Below are 21954 nucleotides of genomic sequence, written 5' to 3' on the forward strand. Positions count from 1 at the left end.
ATTTAGGCTGTTGTTCGTAATTAGTGAAAACTGGGTTTTTGTTGGTCCTAGGCAGGGTAGCAATGCCGGGTGGAGAGAACCAATTTGTTGGGGTCTCTGTTAGAAGGTAGTAAGCTTCCAGTGCTTTCTGGATGGATATCAGGGATGCTTCCTGGATGGATAGCAGACAGGTAGGATTGCCCTCCCTCAAGGACTTCACTTTGTATGCTTTGTATGTACACACCGAGCTGGATAAGTGAATCCCTGAAGCCACTAGCTCATTAAGATGCTGACAACACTCCAGGTTTTGGGACAGCCCCTTGGCCCTTGTGAAATAAGAACTTGATAAATGCTATTAGTAGAATCTCTGTATCCACAGAGAATCTTATAGTTGAGTCTACAAAGGGACAGATTCGGTTCTTTCCAGAGGCCATCATTCTAGAGGGTTATCCACGAAGGAGTGGGATGAGAGCGCGAGATCGCAGTCATTGCCTAGCTCAGCTCAGCAATGGTTTATTCACTCAACAAATAACTTCCTGGGTGTGCCAGAATCTGTGAAGGGATATAGAGATGAACAAGGCATAATATCTAACCTAAACAAGTTTGATCTATTTTCAGAGAAGCATGCAATCTCTTACTATACCGTGCAGGGAATATGCCAACAGGGACATACGTACGGGATTATACCAGTGCAGAGGACAAATACAGAGAAGACCCAACTGAGCTTTGCGTGGTGAGTTGGTAGGTTAGAAAATGTTTCCAAGAAATGGGATTTTATCTTCATCTCAAAAAGAATGGGACATGATGAATTGGACAAGGGTAGCAGTAAATCCTAAGTCGAAGAAATGGCAAGAGAAAAGGTGTGGACCAAAAAAAACCCAAGAGAAAAATCACAAAGTGATTTGGAGTAAACTGCAGAGTGTGAAAACGAGAGACGGTGAAGCCAGAGAGCTGGGTCGTGCACACAGCATTAGTGTGTGCCATGCTGGACGGTGTGTGGCTTATTCTGATGTATTTTTACACTTAAATAAGTTCAAAGCAGAAGGCAAAAATTCAGGCTCATTTTTATTATAGTTTTAAATTTTATCAAGGATGAAACGTTAAAGCCTTTCACTATTCTGAGCCTGTGAAATGGCTGATTCATTACATCAAGTTCCTTTGACTTTAGTGGTACTTCTGCCTTGTCAACAATCCTTCAGATGAATACTAAAAAAATCGTTTACCAGAATGAAATTTTGCCCAAATTGTGGCACCCATCCAATTTCCCATCGTAGTGGGAGGTGGAGGGTTTGCGGAGTAAGAAATCAGGGCAGATAAGGTAAAATACAATGCTCCCCCCACTACCTTTTCAACTTACTTGTATTTGTGAGCAGGAATAGAGGGGAACATAATAAAACTTAGTTTAGTGATTTTAGGGTTTCTAGTACTTTCGCATATATCTTTATATAACCCTGTAAGAAAGACTAGGAAATTTTCATACAACTTTAGTTCTCGACCTCTGTTTCCTTATTGGAGTTAATACTTAATTTTTTATTTAGCCTGGGACTTGATACAAAGAAAATCTATTCAAACAAAACATAGATTATCAGGTGGCAAATAAGTCTCTAATTAGTCTAAAAATGACTAATAGCAAACTGTGCCCCCAATTTGACTATGTATCCAAATCACCTGGGTAGTTTATTAAAATACAGAGATCAAGCTTCACCCTCAGAGATGCTGATTTATTAAATCTGCAACAGAGTCATAGAATCTATATTTTTAAATTGGATGAAGAAACCAACCCTCATTTGAGACATTTGGTATCAGGATAATGCTGGTCTCATGAAATGAGTTTGAAAGCAGTTTGCTTCTCTTTTATTTTCTGGAAGATTTTGAGAAGGATTGGTATTTGGTAGAATTCACCAGTGAAGCCATCTGCTCTTGGACTTTAATTTGTTGGAAGGTTTTTGATTATTGATTTAAACTTCTTACTAGTAATTGCTATGTTCAGATTTTCTATTTCGGCATGATTTGATCTTAGTAGGTTGTATGTTTAGGGCCGGGTGCCCCGAACACATTTAAAAACAGCTTCTTTGTTTACTCTAGTCATGTTAGGCATGTGGGATGTACGAGCGCAGGCCCTGTTGGCTGTCAGAGCTGAGTGGTTTGGGGAATCCATCACTCAGGCAGCAGCTACAAAGGCTCTGATGTGTGTGCAAGCTCCTTCCAGGGAGATACAGGCAACTTCATTTTATCATCATAGTGAGCCAGGAGGAGAAGGTGGGGAAAGTGTCCACAAGTTTCCCTGTTTGCTGGGGAGGATCACAGCCCGTCCCTAGATGTGTGGTAAAATAAGGCAGATCGTCAGGCAGCAGCTGGTAAGCATGCAGAGAGATCCCTTTTAGGGAAAGGCTGGGAGAGGGGCCGTTTTGCCTGCTCCCTCTGTCCTGAGCCCTGTGGGATAGTCACGTGCTTCGTCTGTCAGCAAATTATGTTCTGAAACTGAGATTGCTTTGCCAATAATTTATCTAGCACAGGTTCACCGTGGGAATTATAATAATTTCACAAGCCAATAGTATGTAGGATAATGTCTCCTAATAAGCCAATAAAGAAATAACCTACTCCAAGCCAACAATAGATTCATCACAGTATTGTTCCAGGCAAGGGGGAGATAAAAGGGCTAAAGCCTGAATTTAGTCTAGGTGCACCTTTCTATGAGTGGTTCTTGGGAGAGTCGACCTAGCCAACCATGAGAGATACCTAGCTGCTGGTTGTAGAGCAGACTGCTAGGGAACAAAGAGGCCAAGTGTGGATGAGGAAGCGGATCTTCTTGGGAGCCTCTGAGTGGTTCCTACCACTGCCTGGCAAAGAGTCTCCCTGCCACAGCAGGAGTTAATGCCCCAAGGGCTGTGGACAGCTATCTGGATTAGCAAAGATTAGCCTTGCCCAGACCAAACCCTCTCAAGTTGCTGGTAACCTCTTGGAATGTAAAGCTTAAAGTCCTCTAACCACAGTCACTCTTTCTCGAAGTTCTTATCAATGAGCCCCCAACAGCGCCTGCCAATAGCTGAGTTAGCGAGTATTCATGTTTGTGAGGCTAACCTAACACATCTTCCTCAGTGTAAGCAAGTTCATTCTTAGAACAAAAAACAAGTAGATTTAAAATCACATGAAACCAATACACAACACCACGCAAGTGTGAGCACACCTGTGAGAACTGCTCCTTTGTTTACCGTAGTCTACTGGGCCTCATGGACACGCGCCACGCTGGCTTTCAGGGCTGGGTGTTTTGGGCGCCTGTCCCTCAGATGGGAGTCTTAAAAGGAGGGGCACCCGATGTGCCGTTCAAATCCTTCGCTTATCGGGGTGACACTAGGAGCTGGGCGTTCCCGCCCAATTACATCTCACAAAATCAGGGGTGGGTTTTATGGCCAGAGGGTGTCTCAGCCTTTCCACCCTGTTTCAATGAACATGTTTTCTCATTTGCCCAACGTGTAGGAGTTGCTCAACTAGTTTCTGGATTTCTTTCAGAGGAAGCTGCTCCATGGATACTTGGAACCTTGATGTGCTGTGGGAGGAGGAGTTCAGGAGGCTTCAATGTTATCGTCTTGGTGGACCCCTGAGCAAGGACTGGATTTAAATTTAAGTCTCATGTAGCTCAAACTAATCCAGCAGTGACTGGGGATTCTCAAAAAAAGTGCAAATGGAGAACAAAGTTGAAATCTCAAAATAATCTTAGAATATTCCTTTCTTCTTTCCTCCTACATTCAGATACCAGTTTATGTTAGTTCTTTCTTTTTATATTCCACAAATCCATTTCTTTCCATTTAAACTACAGTTGACCCTTGAACAACACAGGATTGAACTGCACGGATCCACTTATGTACAGATTTTTTTTTTTCAATAAATACATGCTACGGTACTACACAATCCCTGGTTGGTTGAATTCGTCGATGGGTAACCGGCGATGAGGAAGGCTGGCAGGAAATTTATGTGTGAATTTCCAACCCCTGTGTTGTTCAAGGGTCAACCGTACTGTCTGTTTCACCCAGGCAATTTTGTTTGTTTGTTTTCTTCTCAGAAGGGACTCTAAGAGACAAAAATGAGGGACGCTCTCTTCAGGCTGCCACTGTGAGTGAAGAGGAGATTCTATATCTCAGGGTCTGTGTTGCTTCGTGTAAGACTAGGACCTCGTGGAGATACCTGAGTTCATCACCAATCCTGAAACATAATCTCTGAGGTGGGCCTTAAAAATCCGTAGAGACTATATCTAAACCTCTTACAATAAGAGAAGAAACCCTTTTGCTTCTAATTTATTTATTCATGAAACAAATTCTTACTAACACGTACTAGGTCTAGTGCTCAACCTTGGAAATATAGATATGAATAAGAAAGACAAAAATCCCTGTCCTCACAAAGGTTACACATTTGAGTGGTGGCGAGAGATTATAAACAGGTAAATGACTGTATAATTTCAAGTCATGCTATGTGCTGTACTGATACCTTCCCTGCACCGGGAAGACACTCCCACAAAGTTGAGGCTACTGGCACTGGAGGTCTCATTCAGTGAGAAGTCACGGGGCCTCTCGATAAGAGGGTATAAGTAGAGACTTTGTGCAGGATTTGGACTTGAGATTTGAGGAATAGTCCGGAAGCGTGGTTTTTACTCTGGTTTCGGTGTTTTTGAAAGCAAGTGTTATTCTTTGATTGGCTATTATAATGGTTTTTATGAAAGAGGTAGAAAAATGGAGCTTAGTTAAAGCAGTGATTCATAAAGAAGCAGCATTCACTCAAATTATGTGGGACAGAAGGATGTTTGATCCTTTCTGTGGTTTGGGGTGTTTTCGTTTTTGTTTTTGCTTGGACATGATTACAGAATAGTCTTGCTTATTGTCTTGCCATCATGGTTAGAATGACCTTGTCTGAAGTTTATTCTACGAAATTTTGTTTAACAGGAGGACAGCATCATAGCCTAGTGTTGGTACCAGGCCAGCTCCCAGCTGATGCCTGTCAGTGGCTGCTTTTCTCTTTTCTTTTCCTTTTTCAAATAGGAAGAAAAACAAAGCAGGTTAGATGGAGATGTTGACTCAGAGATGAAGGTTATTTAAGAAAAGGCCTCTCTGTACATATATCACACATGCAGAGACCGAAATGACATGAAAAGCAAACCATGAGAAGGTCTGGAGAAGACGGTAGCAATTAAAATAACAGTTGAGGTGCTCTATCAATGTGGCTGAAAAGACACTGTGCCTTAAATAAGTTAGAGATGCGTTTCTCTTTCAAGTTACAGTCTGGTTGGTCCAGGGATGGTGAGGCAGCTTTCCTCCACAATATTGTTAAAGGACTTATGCTCAATCAATATCACTCTCAAGAGAAGGGTACTCATTTGTGTGGTTAAAATTAATTCACATTTAAGACCAAAAAAAAAAAGAGGAAATAGTTAAGAGAATGAGGTTTCTCTAGTAGCTATAAAAGACCCGTAAGTTATACACATTCTTTTCTACCCACGACCCCATAGGCTCCAACTGAGCCACTCCTAGTGACAAGGGAGGCTGAAAATGTAGTCTTTAAGTAGATGTCCCCAGGAAAAAAGATTGTCTGCCAGAAGAGCTGTCCAGAAAAGAAGTTTCAGCAACGATGAAGACTCTGGAGCAGAAAACAGCTAGATATGTTAAAGGGATAACAAAAAAGGCCAGTGTGACCGGAGGAGAATGAGTGAAATTAAATAGAGAAGTAGACAAACGTCAGGACGTTTCCGGCCTTCTGAGACAGAGTTTGGATTTTGTTCAAAGTGCAATGAGAGGGCACTATGGGATTTTGAGAAGAGATGTGTGGCATAATCTAATGTTTTTAAATTTTTTATTCTGCTATATGGATGTAAATGAATAAAAATGATAAGAGGAAAGAGCTAGGAAGACGTTGTCACAGTCCCAGGGGAAAACGTGTGGATTAGGGCAGTGGCGGTGGATGTGGCAAGAAGTAGACAGCTTTGAGATGGATTTTGATGCAAAGCCAACAAAGTTCTTAATAGATGAAGTGGCAGGTGCATGTTATAGAGAGGGATTAAGAATGACTACCAGATTTTTGGCATGAGTAGGTGGTGGGACCATTTACTGATGGGGAAATGAAGGACTGAGCCTCAGAAGAGAAGAGACAGTGCCCACACTGAAGTGGAAAAGAGTGAGGGGTAAATGCAGGTGGTTGTTATGTTCAGTCACAGAGAAATGATGCAATTTTCTTTTTATTGCTTTAAATTTCTGGTGAAATAGAAAGTCATCTGCTCAAAGTGAGGAGAATGATGAGTGTTGCAATTCAAGGAAGAAGTGAAGATATAAAATAATCATCAGTGAGAATTAGAGGCAGCATTTTTCAGGCAAATGTAGTAGGACTATTGGGCGGTACTAAGGATCCACTTGAGAGTTGTGGTCATAAATTTTAAGCGTGAGTCTTCAACAAGTTTGGGTGCATTTCTCCAGCTGTGTTCAGATTCTGAGGGGAGGTCAGAATTGGGAGGGATTTCAGTGTCACAACTAGTGTTTCCACGGGCTCAGAAGGTAGAAGGACAGGAAGTTGACAGTAACAGGGAGTGACTTTCTTTTGGACCATGGAATCTAAGCCAAGTGAAGTGTAAAGTGAGGGCATGATTAGAAGGGGAAGAGTAAAAAGAGGAGGGGACAATGGATTAGATGGGATCATACATTTTAGAGTGAAAGTGATGTATTATGTGACCTAGAAAGAGAAGATGATGTGTAGAGAATAGAGTGCTTGAAACTGAGATTTCAGAGAGGTTGAATTTATTGGTAGTGAGAAATTCTGTGGTACGACCATGGAAGTGATGGAGTGAGATGAAATGGATAAAATGTTTATTATTGGAAGAGGTCAGGAACTGAGAAGGAATCTTGCACATGTATGTGGAGGTCCTCAAGGAAAATTAATGAAGCAAGGGATTAGGAGATCCGCAGTTGTTCAAAACACAGCAGGTTAGGACATGAAATTGTGCTATGCTCTGTAGTTTTTGAAAGAGAAGGGAAAAATGGTGTGAAAGTGGCCAGAACTTTAGTGTGTTATTAATATATTCCAGACACCATCCTAAGCATTTTACATAGTGTCAGATCATTTTATCCTCCCCTAGGCCCCACATTTTGTAGTTGAAGAAATTCAGAGGTTAGATACGTTGTCCAAGATTACTAGTAATAGTGGAGCTAAATCTGGGCATTCTGACTCTGAGTAGACACTCTTAATCACTATGAAATAATTTCCTTTTTAGGATCAGTGCTGCTTTGGGCACTTTTTAATGTTGAAGCTGATAGGATTGTAAAAGATGGTGGGGAGGTGGTTGTGAGAAGTCAAGGTTTTACTAGAAAAACTACAAGATTGGTGGGCTACACTTAAATCCTACTAAGTGTGGTGTAGCCTAGGGGTGGGGCAATCTCATCAAGAAGACAGAGAATTTTCAAAACTCCTCAACTCCAGGATAGCTCAAATCCTGATACCTTCCTTCACAGATGACTACAGGACCAGACTGCAACACTGTAAAGAGATGTCTTCCAAGGCCCCCTGTAAGAGTGGGGGTCTAGGAGGCCACGACTAATGGTGGGACAGAAAGGTTGTGAGGGCTTATGAGACTGTATGTACGGTCCTAAAGGAAATTTATGAGGGGTTATTTCAAGTATTCCTTTTGCCTCAAGAATGTTCTCCCAATTAGGAAAAATATTCATCACACAGATTCCTCAGTGAGGTTACAAATAAAGCTATCACTTACTGGATGTGAGGGGGGAAATAATCAGTAAAAGGTAACTCTTCTAATGCAAGTAAATCTGCAAAGAAACATGATTCTGATGGCTTGGGTTTTGTTTTTTTTAATTAGCCATTAAGTTCATTTAACAGAAGAAACAAATTCAGTTGAAGGTCATTAAGACAGGCATAATTAACAATAATTCATTCATCATTCTTTTAAGATGGTCTTATTTTACTACTGTTAACTTCCCCATATCTGAGTGATTCATGAGTGACTCTTGGAAAAGAGCGCATATTTCTCTCAATTTAATAAAACATTCAGTGAGATAATAAAACAGGTGCTATTACTTTGTTTTGGGTTAATGACATATGGGCTAGACTTTGCCATAAGACTCTGTTATAATCTCTCATAATTTGGTTTAGAATGTCAAACATTTTAACTGGTTCAACAACCCATTAAGTGCTTTGCAAAATTACAAAAACATTCTATATGTGACTTAATTAATATTTACTCCAATTATACACAACACTTCATGCTCAAGATCTAGATTTATTTGAAAACATTTAGTCCAATTTATATTAATGCAGAAAAGTCACATCAAATAAACCACAATTATAGAAGAGACAAGATAATTGTGTTCTGCCACATTCTCACACAAATATATTTTGATATTTAGTTAAGGGTGATAAATCACAATCATGTGTAAAGAAAACATTTAGCCTCTCAGTAGTAGTAAGAACCTCTTTTGAGTATGTAGGGTCTCCTAGGTTTATTCTCATACAGCTGCCGTTTCAGAATGTAAGGAATTTTTCTCTTTATAACTTCTTCCTTTTCATTTTTGACATTTCCACTATCAAGCACATCTTCTTGAATTAACTGCAAGATAGAATATGAATGAAACTTACATATGCATCACATATTCCATTTCAGAGTATTTTTCTACATTTTAATTCATTTGCTATTCAGACAATAAGACATGTGTAGATAAGATATATGAGGTTTAAAGTAATTAAGTGCTTTGCCCGAGGACTGGTGGCCATTCAGTGGCTGAGATAGGATAAGAACATGATTTTTCTAATTCTCTGTTCAGTGTTCTTCCTAGTTCATCTGGCTAGCCTTTTTAAAAATTTTTCTTTATTTGTCAAGATCATATATTAATACCTCCAACTGAAGGAGCACACCTAATATAACTGAGTATTTTTTAGGCTTGAACCGAGGATAGACCAAAATATTATGGACATATAACATAAACCAAACAAATAAAGAGTTTAGAATCTAGTAAGCCAAGTTTGGCCTCAGAGGTCCATAGAATTTTATATTCAGTTCAGTTAATTACTGACTTGACTTGAAAACCATTCTAAAGATAATGCTTCTCAGTCACAGAGTGGGGTCCGTTCTGCCTACTTACTCAGAGGTAGAAATTAACACACCTGAAAGCTCCATGTAAATGGTAAAGATCCTTAGATTATGGAGCTTAATAATTGGTCATTAAAAGCTAGTTCACATTCAAAAACTCAAGGGAGTTAATTTACATGTAGAATTTTGGCTACTGTATTAATTGAGTATGCCCCATTCTAAAATCAGTTCCAAATGCTTTTTTTTTTCTGACAGTACTGTTCTGATCATTTGCAACAGGCATAAAATATTTAAGAACTCTTTCCAGAGTTTTGCACATGGTCTACATAAAATTTTTTAAAAATCAATGCCCAAGACAAGAATTGTATTTACACTTGTGATTGTCTTCTAAACTTTGGGGTGACTATAACCAATACTGGCAGGAGATTAAGTTTTTAACCATAATCCATATGCATTGAATTGAATTGTATCACAAGTACTTTATTTCAACCCACAGCTATTCAACTGCAGAAAAGGAAAAATAGCTACTGTCAGACAATCTGTTTCTTAGTCTTTTCTTTCTCTGTGTGCGTGTAGTCTGTAATTAGTTGTCCTAGGCTCTGAATACTATTATCATTTTATTTTAAATCACTCAATAACATTTAAAATAGCAAAAGTTTTAATCTTATGTGCATCTGGTTTGCCTGCATAATAGTTTATTGAGTTTTTTCCCGGATAAACAGCACATAATTGACATTTTCCCGTGTTAAAATGAGCATTTGTTAAAGTTTTATTGACTTAATAAAGAGAAAACCATTTAGCTGGAATTGTAATTAAGAGATAAACAGTCCAGCAAGAAAAATTAAGGCTGGCTTTTCTGGGTTTTTTAAAAAAACTTTATTGTTTACAAATTAGAATCAACCCTAGAAGTTCTGCATTGCATTTCCTCTTTTCCACGGGGTATCTCTGTGATAGTGTGCTATAGAGATTGTTTTGTTATATTAGCAGGGAAGGCAGCCTCAGGCCCCCAGATCCCCAGCGTTGGTGTAAGCTCAGAATATAAAACAGGAAGCAAATCTCTCTTAGGGGGTTAATCTGAAAGAAATGTTTCTCTTGTTGGGAAAATTTTTTTACATTTCTTCTTCTTCTTCTTTTTTTTTTTTAAATCATTTTCATTTCTCTTTTCTCCTCCAAACAAACATTTCCAAGCCAATGGTGGTGAGTCACCAGTGTGGTGTTTAATACAACTGATTCATCCTTTGTCGTAGTTCTGTATAATGAAATTTGGCTGTGTTAGCCGTAGTGGACCTAGTTTAGTTTCTGAAGATAACTGAAATCCACAATGCACATATTCAATTAAAATAGAAATATATATATATCATTCGAGTTTTATTTGCCTAATATGTTTAAATACAAATGGAACCTTTTGTGTTCTGTGTTTGTTTATAAATAAATACACATGACTTAGCGTTTCTGAGAAATACAGAGAATTCAAAATTCAGGCATGCCACCACTGCCACCACCACCAAAAAAAAAAAAAAAAAAAAATTGCCTAAGCATGCCACCCATTTAAGCACAATAAAAGCATGTGGCTCAAATCTGCCTTAAGATATATCCCCCTTTTAAGACCGAAGAAAAAATATTTTGCTAAACTCCGAGTATTTGGAGGACACTTTGAAGATCTGAAGGAATGTTAACCAAAACACATGGTTTATTATGCTCTAGTATTTGTAAGTCTTCCTGTTACGATAATTGTCAAGATTAAAAAAAAAAATCAGTACAAATGAGAGCTAACTAGTATAACCATAATCATTTCATATTCTGTTTTGCTTTACCTCCCAGTGTTGAAAGGCCCTGCTGTGACAGATTTTTCGGAGCTGGTATATTGTCAACATTGCTTCCAAACTAAAGCCATCTAAGGCAGTGGGAAATTTCCTTCTGGTAATAAGCTCCTCTTCATGAAACTCTCCTGTTTCCTCGGCTTGGCTGTTCAGGTTGTTTATAAGACTGCAAACATTTAGCAGGGTCATCTTCCAAGAGGGAATACCTGCTTTACTGATCTGAAGTACAGAGACAAATAATTATTACGGTTAAAATCTGTTGCTACATGAGTAAGAAATGCATTTTTATTGCTCTAAGCCATTACATCCTAGAATCTAATTGTTACTGTAGTCTGACAAAGAGCACTATTATTAGCTTAGTAACTTCATATCACAAAGTTGAATAGCATCAATGCTTCATACCCTTTATTTAAACAATGCAATGAAGTTATACCCAAACATGTACGCATACGTGAGCAAAGTAAGAAAACAGAAATGACAGTAAGTAGAAAGGCATAAATATATATGTATATGTCACAGATGAAAATATTAAAAGTGCCAATCTCTAGTTATACTTCAGTTCAGTGCCCAATGGAGCAGAGACCAAGATGACACTCACAGGCCGGGACGATTACAGTGGCTGAGACCACTGACCCATTTCACACACTAACGGTTGTCACAGGCAGCATCACAGCTGATTAATTTACTTATTGAAATTTATAATATTTTCTAAAATAGCCACCCTTTCCTAATACGATCTTATCTGAAACCATTATTACCATAACTGACGTCTTTCCCATGTGCCAATTTTACGAGAACCTAAATGTAAAATAATCAACACAAATTAGCAAACATCTCCAAGGGCATAGATGAATAAAAGCAGAAATTCTTTCCAAAGAACATAAAGAAGTTTTTTTTTTGAATAACCATAGAGTGATGAAAAGACTCAATAGCAATAGTATCAATTCTATTGGTGTCAATTCTCTGAATTATTCTGCAAATGCGATGCAGTTGCAAATCTAAGTTCCAATTTGGAAAATGTGGGGAGACTGGAAATTAGAGGAAGGGATGTAGCAAAATAATTATAAAGTTAGTTTGCAAGTATGAATGTGCGGGAATTAAGAAGATTTAGAAAAATAAAAATGTAATGGGAAGGGACTTAGTCTATGGGTATTAAGATGTATTTTAAAGCTGCAGTAATCAGAGTGAATTCATAGAGCAAGATTAAATATAAGACTCAACAAAAGAGAACAGAATGTCGAAAAACTGATCTAAGAACATATGAGTGAAAAGCATAGAACAAAGTTTGCATTTGAACTTCTTGGGACAGTTGGCTGGGGAAATCTGGATTTAGAGCTAGTTATAACCTTTATTGACATATTGCAAGTAATATCCAGATGGGTTAAATAGGAGTAAATACGAAAGTATGTAAGTATATAGAATTTGTTTTATACATTTAGGAAAATATCATTAAGCAAATATCCAAACCAGAATCCATAAAGAAAAAGATGATTTTAAATACATCATTGTGTAAATTATCTCTCTGGGAAATTAATACCTGGCACTAAAATCAAAAGCAAGATATATTGTAAAAGCTGCCACAAAATGTTAATATACTTAACACAGGTGGAGTTCTTCAAAAAGAAAATGGTGAATGCCTCAATTTAAAAAAAAAACTAAAAAATGTTAAACCTCAGATAAGTAATATGAGCAGATATGTCACAGAATCACTCATCAAAGAAGAAATATGTAATAGAAATACATAGAGTGATGTTCATCTTGGCTACCATCAGATCTGAAGACTTTAAAAAATATAAGTACACTCCATGTACTTATGGGGATATGGAGAAACAGACACTTTCTCTTCTAAATATTTGTTAGTCTGAATATACATTGGTATAACTTCTTGAAAGGTGTTTTGGCACTATGTATTAAAACTGTAAATGTGCCTACCCTTTGATTAAGATTTTATCCTAGGGCCATGAAAGTCTGAGAGTACAAAGATATTCACTATAATATTTTCAACCAGTTTGGAAATCCTTTCAACTATGCCCCTTGAATATGATTATCAGCCATTGTGGGAATGTTTCTGCTATGGGAAACTTAGAGGCAACGTGCTCCATCGTGTGGCAACAATACCTTACGTCTTACCAATTAATGGGATACAGCAATTTTACATTTGGAAAGCTCTTTAGAGCTTTGATCTGATTGAGTGTTTTCTAAAGTGTTTTCCTTAGAATACTAATTCTGCTCTCATTGTTTTTAAAAAGGGGTTTCACTGCCAAGTAAGTTGGAAAACTTGAATTTAAAGGAAATTTAAAGGCTTCTTGAATGTAGGTATCCCCAGAGCTTTTTATTTGTAAATATTCATTGTAACTTTTGTTGCAATTGTGCCAAAATAATATCCAATGTTCCCCCAAACTAATCAACCATAAAGTGCTTTATTTATAAAATATCTGTCAGGACTTGTGCTGTCCGATTATTTTTTGGATGAGGAAACTGAGTAAATCATCTCGTTCCCTTCTGTCAGAATAGTCACTACATCACTCAGTACTCTTATTTAATGTCACATTAGACCCTGTCATACTTTGGAAGCGCAGCAGAGACAGCACTCTTCTCCATAGAATGCCTAAATAGACATGTATTTGAGAACATAAAAATATGTCACCCTTGGTATCTGATTACCCTAGATATCTGGTCAAATATTTGATTAAACTTCCACCCTCGATTTCAGAATTCTGTTGAGCTTCTAGCAAGAATCCTCCTAGACTTAATGTTTCTTCTTGGTAATTTTCCATATACTGACCCCTCACCTTGCTCTTTGGCTGCTGTAAATCCCCAACTTGTCCTTGTTGTCTTTGGAGTTGAGCCTGATCTTTGCAAAATCCCTATTGCAATAGTTCCTGTAGAGTAAAGTCTTCCTTGCTATCTTTAACAAGTGTCATGAATAATTTTTCTTTCACAGTAAACATTCTTATTTCTTAAATTACTTTATATAAATGTTTATAATAGACCTAAGCCTATAGATAAGAAATTTTGAATTATTGTCTTCTCTTGTTTTCAAATTAAGGAAAACAAGAACATTTATGGCTCTTACTTATTCTTTTTGATTAATTTTTCTAATACGGAATAAGATCCTAGTCAAATTTCAATTTCTGTAATTGAAATTTAATTTATGTGATTAATTTATGTGACTAATGTTCATTCCCTGTAATACACTGAACTCAAGTGTATTACAAGCATTTAAATTGGTGAATTGGTAAATTCATGGTGAATTAGAGCATTTCACCTAACTAAAAATAATTCATTATCTTCAGTGGACCCCTGAAGTTTTTATACGGAATACAAAAGGTAAGCGCTAGTAATATATCCTAGATTCCCATTGTTAATTCATAAATATTTATTAAACTCTTACTGTATACAAGGTATTGAATTTGCTCATAGGAAATGACAACATTCCAACAGCTTTTTGAGAGCCTGAAGAAAGCATACTGATGAAGTTCTTCTTGATAAAACTATACCAAAGCACTAGCATTGGTAACAAAGAGAATTATATTGTAAGAAACAATTTCTTTATCTTCCTCTGTGCAGGCTTTGGAACCTTCCTTGGCCCTCTGTGACTAATTTCCACATTAATCTTTCAATATCTAAAGTTTTACTTTAAAATGGAAATTGCTCACATATTTTACCTGAAGAGTGGAAAGAAGAAAGCTGAAGTATTCTGAAGCTTTTAATAATGGAGTTATACCAGCATCAAATATTCTCTTAGATTCTTAAAAATAGTAGTTTGGTTAAAGTGGTCAAAAGTTCAGAGTTTTCATTTGCATAGAACTCTACACACACCAAAAACTCATTGAATCACAGAGAAATAAGTGATAGTAGTTTTGTAAAAAAAGTAAAATAAAAAATAAGAAATGAACTTCTGGCTCCCATCCTAGCAGCAAAATTGGCATCATTATGTTTTTGGTTGCTTCCTCATCAGAGTCTGTATTTTACTTCTTTCAATGAAAGGGAGGCAGTGGGATTCAATTTTTCCTCCGTGATCTGTTTTAGAGATATATCTCATGACTGAATGAAAGAGAAATATTTTATTATGCCTATGCTCTAGTATGTATTTCCCTTAAGAATAAAAGTAAACCACCTCAGACACTAGAATTGTTTTTCCCTTGCAGTGTCTTGGCCAGGGAGGGAATCATAACCTCTACTCCCACATTTTTGCAAAGTAGCTAACACTCCCCACACCATACCACATTCTGGAGATCATTGAGGACCTTCATGTGTCAGTGTAAACTGGCAATCATAGAGGCAAACTCTCTACCAAGGCATGAAGGCATTCTAATCTGCCCTGTTTTCCGAAACAGACTATTGACTTCACTTGTCTTCCTATGCTTGAGTTGAAGTGATTGTAGCCACTGCTATTATGACTGAGTATTAAACAAAGGCTCTGTTATCTTAAGATTAAATATATTTGGTCCTTGAGTTTTAATGACTGAACAAAATTTGATCATTCTTGACGGGAAACCTACCAAATTATGGTAGAATTTGGTTTCCATGTGTTTAAATTTTATAGATCTGGCAATTGTGGAAATATACGTGTGCTTAAATTTTCCCCAAATGTCTTTTAAGGACCAGAGGAGAAAACCTCTCTGTTAGCTTTCAGATAATAATGCCAAAGGCTCAAAAACACACACACAAGTGGGCATTTCCCCTTCATACCCACTAGCGAACATAAGTCTACTTACATACTAGGGGTTGTTGCACCTCACACATGCTCATCCAACTAGGGAACAGAAGACTGAATTGAAGTGTTCCTTCAAAAATTAGACAGGAGTTTTGAGCATTTACTTTCTTACCATAGCATTTGTTGAGTCCTCAGACTTGATATGGGTGTTATGACCGTGACTGCACCAAGTGACTCCCTCATCTCAAAATATGCTTCTCTTTGAGAATTAGAGAATTGTTCTCTAATTCTACATTTAGATGCACACTGATTAACTCATGCCACGTAAATCAATATTGTGAGGTAGCATGGTAATCAGTATATTCTAATTCAGTTCTATTCCTAGATACACGTTGGTGTCTAGGAAACTTGGTTTCAAGACCCTAAGAGAGGAGTAATAGGGTCCAGTACAAAGTTTTACTTGATTCAATAAAAACAATCATGTACTGATAATACTTCAGTGTTATGAAGAGAACTGGAATCCGGGGCTGGACTTAATGCAAATGTCCAGGAGATAATGAACTCCAACCCCAGCATTTAAACATAAGGAAACAAAGGTAGCAATGTTAACTAACCCCCTTGCTTAAGATCAAATAGTTCACAAGTCACAGTTGCAGGGTTAGGTCGCAAGGCTTCTGTTTGTCAGTTTATTGTTCTTTACTTTCTACCACATTTCATCCAGGGATTTCACGGACTTTCATTTTTAACTTAGGAACTCCATTTCCCTTCCCCCAATATAACAAAAAAGGCAAGAATGTCACTCAGTTTTCATTTATGTGTTTGACTCAAGGCCAACATACCTTCCATCATACAAAATGTGATTGGAACAGAAATGGAGTTTTAGAAACACATTTTCATGTTCACATAAATAATATGTGACTACTTAATTAAATCTGCAATATGGTGATTGATAGTCACTATAATTTCTTTCCCTGTCACATCAACACCCTTAAGTCCTTTGAACTTAAGGAAAAGTTTCCCAAAAAAGGAAATGCCTTCCAATGAACTTTTCAGTTTCAATAGGAAGTCATTACTATAGGAAAAGGACACCATGTTTATAATTAGAGCTCCTATGTTTCTCAGTCTTTAGTCTGAAAAAAAAAAAGAAGTTACCTTTGATGTATGCACATTGGTCAATAAATCTGCTTCTAATGCCTTCATTTCCTCTTCTGAATCTGAGTAAAATCAAAAACCACATGTTTACGATATAATCACATATCATATACTGTAACCTAAAGATTTAAGATTAATCTCAAAAAAATTTTGTCTTAGAAATTTATTCTCTTTCCTATGTTTTATCCTCCCTAAAATAATATTTAGGAAAAAATAATTATAGTTTAATTTTAGGTTAACAGGATAAAATAATAGAAGCACTTTTAAGAAAATAAGCACATGATTTTATGTTAAGAGAGCTACTGATGATTTGAAATAGTTTAATCTCTGTATCTAAATATTAAAAAATGATTATATTATATAATAGATATTTTATCATGTATCCTGGTTAATTTTTACCAGCAATAGTTTACATATATAGAATATATGCATATTGATATTTTTAAAAACAATATCAATATAATGAAAAGGTAAGTACAAGGGACGTTTTCAAGACAAGACCAAAAATAAATGCTCATTGATAATTTTAGACTAAGAAAGACACTGAGATTAATTTAAGATGCTGTTTTACAAAACACAATTTAAAAGATTTGTTTTTATACTTTAAACAAGAAATTAGAATTATGTGCATTTAGCAATTTTATCACAGTCTATTAAAGAAATTGTTTAAGCAAAAGTGGAGTTGTCCATCAATACGTGTACTATAATGTTGAAAATGGATTTCTCATTTTTTTTAGAATATTCTTTCCAGTTTCCACTGATGAATGTTTTACAGAGACGAAAAACTGATGAAATACTATAAGATAATAGAAATAAAGTTATAGACCACTGCAAGAAGATGAGTTAATTCATCCTCGCTGACCTATAGATTGTAAAACAAAGCAGAAGTTAAAATGACTCTTTCTTCCTTGCACTACACCCTCTGATTAAAAAAAAGTGTCACTTTTGTTAAATTGTACCTAAGAACTAAATTATACCAGAGATGTTCTTCTATTTCTTAGAGGCACCATCTATTTTTCAAAAGGAAAGACTATTCCTTTAACCATGTATGAAAAATGTATACAAAAAAATCCCCATACATGTTGGCTTATAACAGCAAGAAGTTTCAATAGTTAATAAACACTGTATTTAATAAATAATCAGTTCTTTTCATATACTCTAAGTATACCTTCAACCTTATGTGACTATTAGATAAAATCATAATTGTGGAAAATTCGGTATTTATCTCATCAAAACATTTGCAAAATTTAGAAGTTCAAGATCTTTTTCTAATGATCAAAAGAGATGAAATTTTATGTTAAATAACATTTATAGTTTCCTGCTAGATTTGATTTCATAATTTAAATAAAATCATAGCAGGAGTTTCAATTAAGCATTTCAGTGTCACCTTTACAAGCTATAGCAGTATAAAGCAGGTTAAATGACTTTTGCTGCATCTCTCTTCTGTTTCTTTTTCACTTTGATGTGATCACTCAATTATTTTTCAAACATTAATTGGAGCATATTACAGTCATTATAATATTTCATGTTACTCTTCTAAGTTTAAATCTTATTGTCAAGGTGAGCTATTGATAAATGTTTAGCAATGTATGGCTTCTTCTTAATTATCACATGCAAAATACTCTACAGGTAAATAACTTTTATTAATATAAGAATGATAATTATATTCTGAATCAACTTAAATGCCATGCAAGAAAACAAATTAATAGTATGTTTATTTGCCACAGAGAAAGGTTATATAAAACGTATTCTTTAAAAGGATTTGGGATTTTTTTTTTTGTATTTTTCTGGAAAAAATTTCCTACAAATAACACTTTATTCATTAAACATCAGTTTTCGCTTTATTATCTTAATACGCACATAGTTAAAAAAATAATTTGGGGGAGGGAGAAGCCACTGCAGCCTAAGAGAATCAATGAGGATGAGATAAAATATTTCAAATGGAATCACTTTTAATTATGGGCTTGCATTTTGACAGGCACCACATCTGTACTTGTTAAATAATGACCAGCCTAATTTAAGTTTTACATGTTTTTTTTTCTTTAGTGCTTATATTGCAAATGGGAACATAAAGTGTTTCATTGAAATCCCTTTTATTACTTCACAGATTTAGAAAGGAAAAAGAAATCTTTTAGTGCTTATGATCATAAAGACAGAGAAAGAAAATATCCAGTTGCTATCACTAAAAAGCAAACCCAGAATAAGGGAGAAATTCTTTTCCCTGGATACGTTCATGTAAGTAGCAACACACTGCAGAAATGAAAAAAGAAATCACTTCAGGGAGTTGTGAAATGAGCTGAGCTTACCTGAGCACAGACTCCAGGAGCTGAAAGCCAGAAGGATCATGCACACCAGCTGAATTTTCATTCCTGCCATCATCTCCTTGAGCTTTCTAGCAAGCCAAGTTCATAAACGCCAGAGACAGGCTGAAGGGGGCTCTCTAGCACTGCCTCCTGCCTTCAGCTGACTTTGGAAGTGACTGAGCTGTGAGAGATGCTTTGACCATGCCCTATATATACATATATATGCAGGGGATGATGTCACGAGTACACAGGGATTATCTCTTCAGGATGTGCCCTTCATCTCCATCCCCCCTTCCTCTCCCCACTTCCTCCTCCCCTTCTTCTTTACCCCTCACTCTCTCCCCCACTTCTGAACCTCCAGTGAAAGTGACATCTTCTCTAATTGCCCCTGCAGCTCCGGATTTCTGACGCACAGCAGGAGTCATTCAAAAGCAATTCCATATACAGCATACTGAAAAAGAACTTCCAGGACTCCTCTTTCCCCATTTCCTCTCATTCTCTGACTTCTAAGAAGTTGGCATTTTGATTTTCTGAAGCATGAGATCTGTTATTTCTAATATAAGTAAAATCTCCAGAATGGTTGCCTGAGATCAGTAATTCTTTAGATTTGGATGTTCTTAGAGAGTTAGGATTCTTTTCTGATAACCCACACTTTTGAACAAGTGTTTTGTGGTCTAGGGACTAATATAGGTCTTAGATAATATATGCTAGAAGAAGAAAGAAGTGGAAGATAAACAGAGAATTAGTTATAATATCAGGTTAAGCAAAAGAATTTAGAGAAAGGAAAGAAAATCAGTATTAGAAAAAAAGAGGCTGCTAGCTGTAAGGAACAGAGTATTATTTCTAAACAAATTGACAAGTCTTTATTTTAAGTCACTGGAAAGATGACTGAATTATGTATGCTTACTTATGGCTGAATGCCTTAGAAAAACAATTTCACGTTTACGAGATCCAACAGTAAATCATTTATCTGTTAGCAGGTGGAAATCTGTACTGTTGTACCAGTGATTGCTGTTTTCTGGTACTTTCCCTTTTTGCTGTCTGCACTGCTCTGCTCCTTTTAGATTCATTCTTGATGCTGTATCCTATTCCGTCTATAATCCCGGTCTCACTGATTTTCACCATTGCATCAGATTTCTTCCCCTATGATAGTCATAAAGATGAGACTGTACTTCTGGAAAGGGGACAGTCCTAAATAACCGCCATCCACATTTCTAAGACAGTGTCTGCACATATTTCATAAGTTACTATGATACTCATTCCCTCTTGGGGTTCTCAGAACAAATTTGCTCAAAATGTCTTTTAGAGTAAAATTTTCTTCTTGGATTAAGTATTTCAGGACACATGGAGTGATCTGAAAAGAGTTTGCTGTTAGAAATGTGAATATTTGAAGGTAAAGGTGGCTGAGAATTGTTCACTTCTTAAATATATCAATCGTACCATACAATTGATAAAAGAAATCTAAATTGATTTCTACAGAGAGTTAACTTGTATTCCATAGTACATGCCTATGGAATTGACTTCTCGATTTTACCCTAAACCTAAGAAGAGGAACTAATTCCAAAACTTTCATAATAATTTAAAACAGCAAGGACTCATTCATGTGATTTAAAGTTTAGGAATTTAACAATGGATGATATTTTTACTACTTTTAGCTTGTTTTATAGACTTACATACAACACAACATTGAACACAACTCATCTGAGGAAAGTTTTATATATAAAGAATAATTAATTGGCATAGAAATGTGAACTATGTACACCAATATTTGTTTTCTTGCCGCTAGGTGGCGCGATAGTTTGAAAGGCTTTTAATTTTCGCTTCACGTTGAAATCACTTCAGAATTCTGAGCATTATGTTTACTTCTTTCTATCAGAGCATCTTTGTGCCAGAATCTTTTTAAAGCCACTTTAATGAAGAAATCAAGAAATTATATATTCTTTGCATGACATTTAAATTAGTTGTTTTATGAGCTTTTGAGGTGCAAATATAAAGAATAATCTTTTTAAATGTGTAATAGCAGCCTCATAATAAAAAGGGAGTGTGATTTCTATTTTCCTCAGCTGATTTCTTTAATATATGAAGGTCAGGGAAAAGTTGACAAAATTAATTCCTAATTAATTAGAAAAATAGGAGAGAAAGAATAGTGGGAATTCATTTTAAATATATCACTTTAACATTAGCTCTCAATGTAGGAATTGTTTTAAATATGATAAATCTGAAAGAACTGGAGGGAATGTGGTAACAAATGTCAAATGATTCAAAATCAGATACCTGCTATACACTATTTTTCTTTTGGGGGTGAAAGAAGATGCGTAATTTTGTGATAAAATTATGATAAATAAACTTTATCTGACTTCTAAGTGGTATTTTTAAAAATATCTGTTAGCCCTCTGCTTTTCAGTCCCAAAGCTTTCAAGCTATAGAAAATCCAATTAAACAATTTGTTTTGAGGGTGAACTGTGTGTGGATAATTGTCTTTAAAAAAATATTTTAGGAATTACCCTCACAATGCCATTATTGCAGTATTTTAGGTACCTTTCTAGGGAGATGGGAGAACCATTTTCATTCTGAAGTCTTTATGCCTAAAATCCTTTTAATTCTACCTTAGCTCTTAAAATACGAAGGAAGAAGTTGAACATTACCCTTGGATAATCTTCAGGTGTTGGCCTTCCAGCTTGAGGTCACCATGGAGTGGCTAACTCTAAATAGCTTTTATCTACTTATGTATCTAAATAGGTTTATTGGGGTGTCTGTAGATTGTAACATCTTTACCATAAGTAGATTGAGAGCGTCTACTCTGACTGAAGTCAGACCTTTCTTAGTTAATTACTTATAGTAATCAACAATGCTGCCTGAAAGACTGGCAATGGAAAAGAGTGGTCTGTAAACATAATTCATTTGGAGATGGCAAAGCTCAGGGACTATTAAAGAAATAGTGTTTCTTCAATTCCAGATGATTTCTTC

The 21954-nt window shown here is 36.1% G+C and overlaps 1 protein-coding gene across 1 annotated transcript; it reads right to left on the bottom strand.

Annotated features, from left to right (window-relative positions):
- Window positions 1–7793: 7793 nt before the first annotated feature.
- On the bottom strand, window positions 7794–19346 carry NTS (neurotensin). Its single transcript, XM_006192386.3, has 4 exons — window positions 18991–19346; window positions 16685–16746; window positions 10867–11091; window positions 7794–8572 (listed from the first exon to the last, which is right to left on the bottom strand). Exons 1-4 carry the CDS (start codon window positions 19061–19063, stop codon window positions 8420–8422), a joined length of 513 nt encoding a protein of 170 aa, XP_006192448.1. The 5' UTR covers window positions 19064–19346; the 3' UTR covers window positions 7794–8419.
- Between the last annotated feature and the right edge of the window lie 2608 nt (window positions 19347–21954).

Source organism: Camelus ferus, chromosome 12, assembly GCF_009834535.1.
Source record: "Camelus ferus isolate YT-003-E chromosome 12, BCGSAC_Cfer_1.0, whole genome shotgun sequence".
NCBI classification, from domain to species: Eukaryota; Metazoa; Chordata; class Mammalia; order Artiodactyla; family Camelidae; genus Camelus; species Camelus ferus.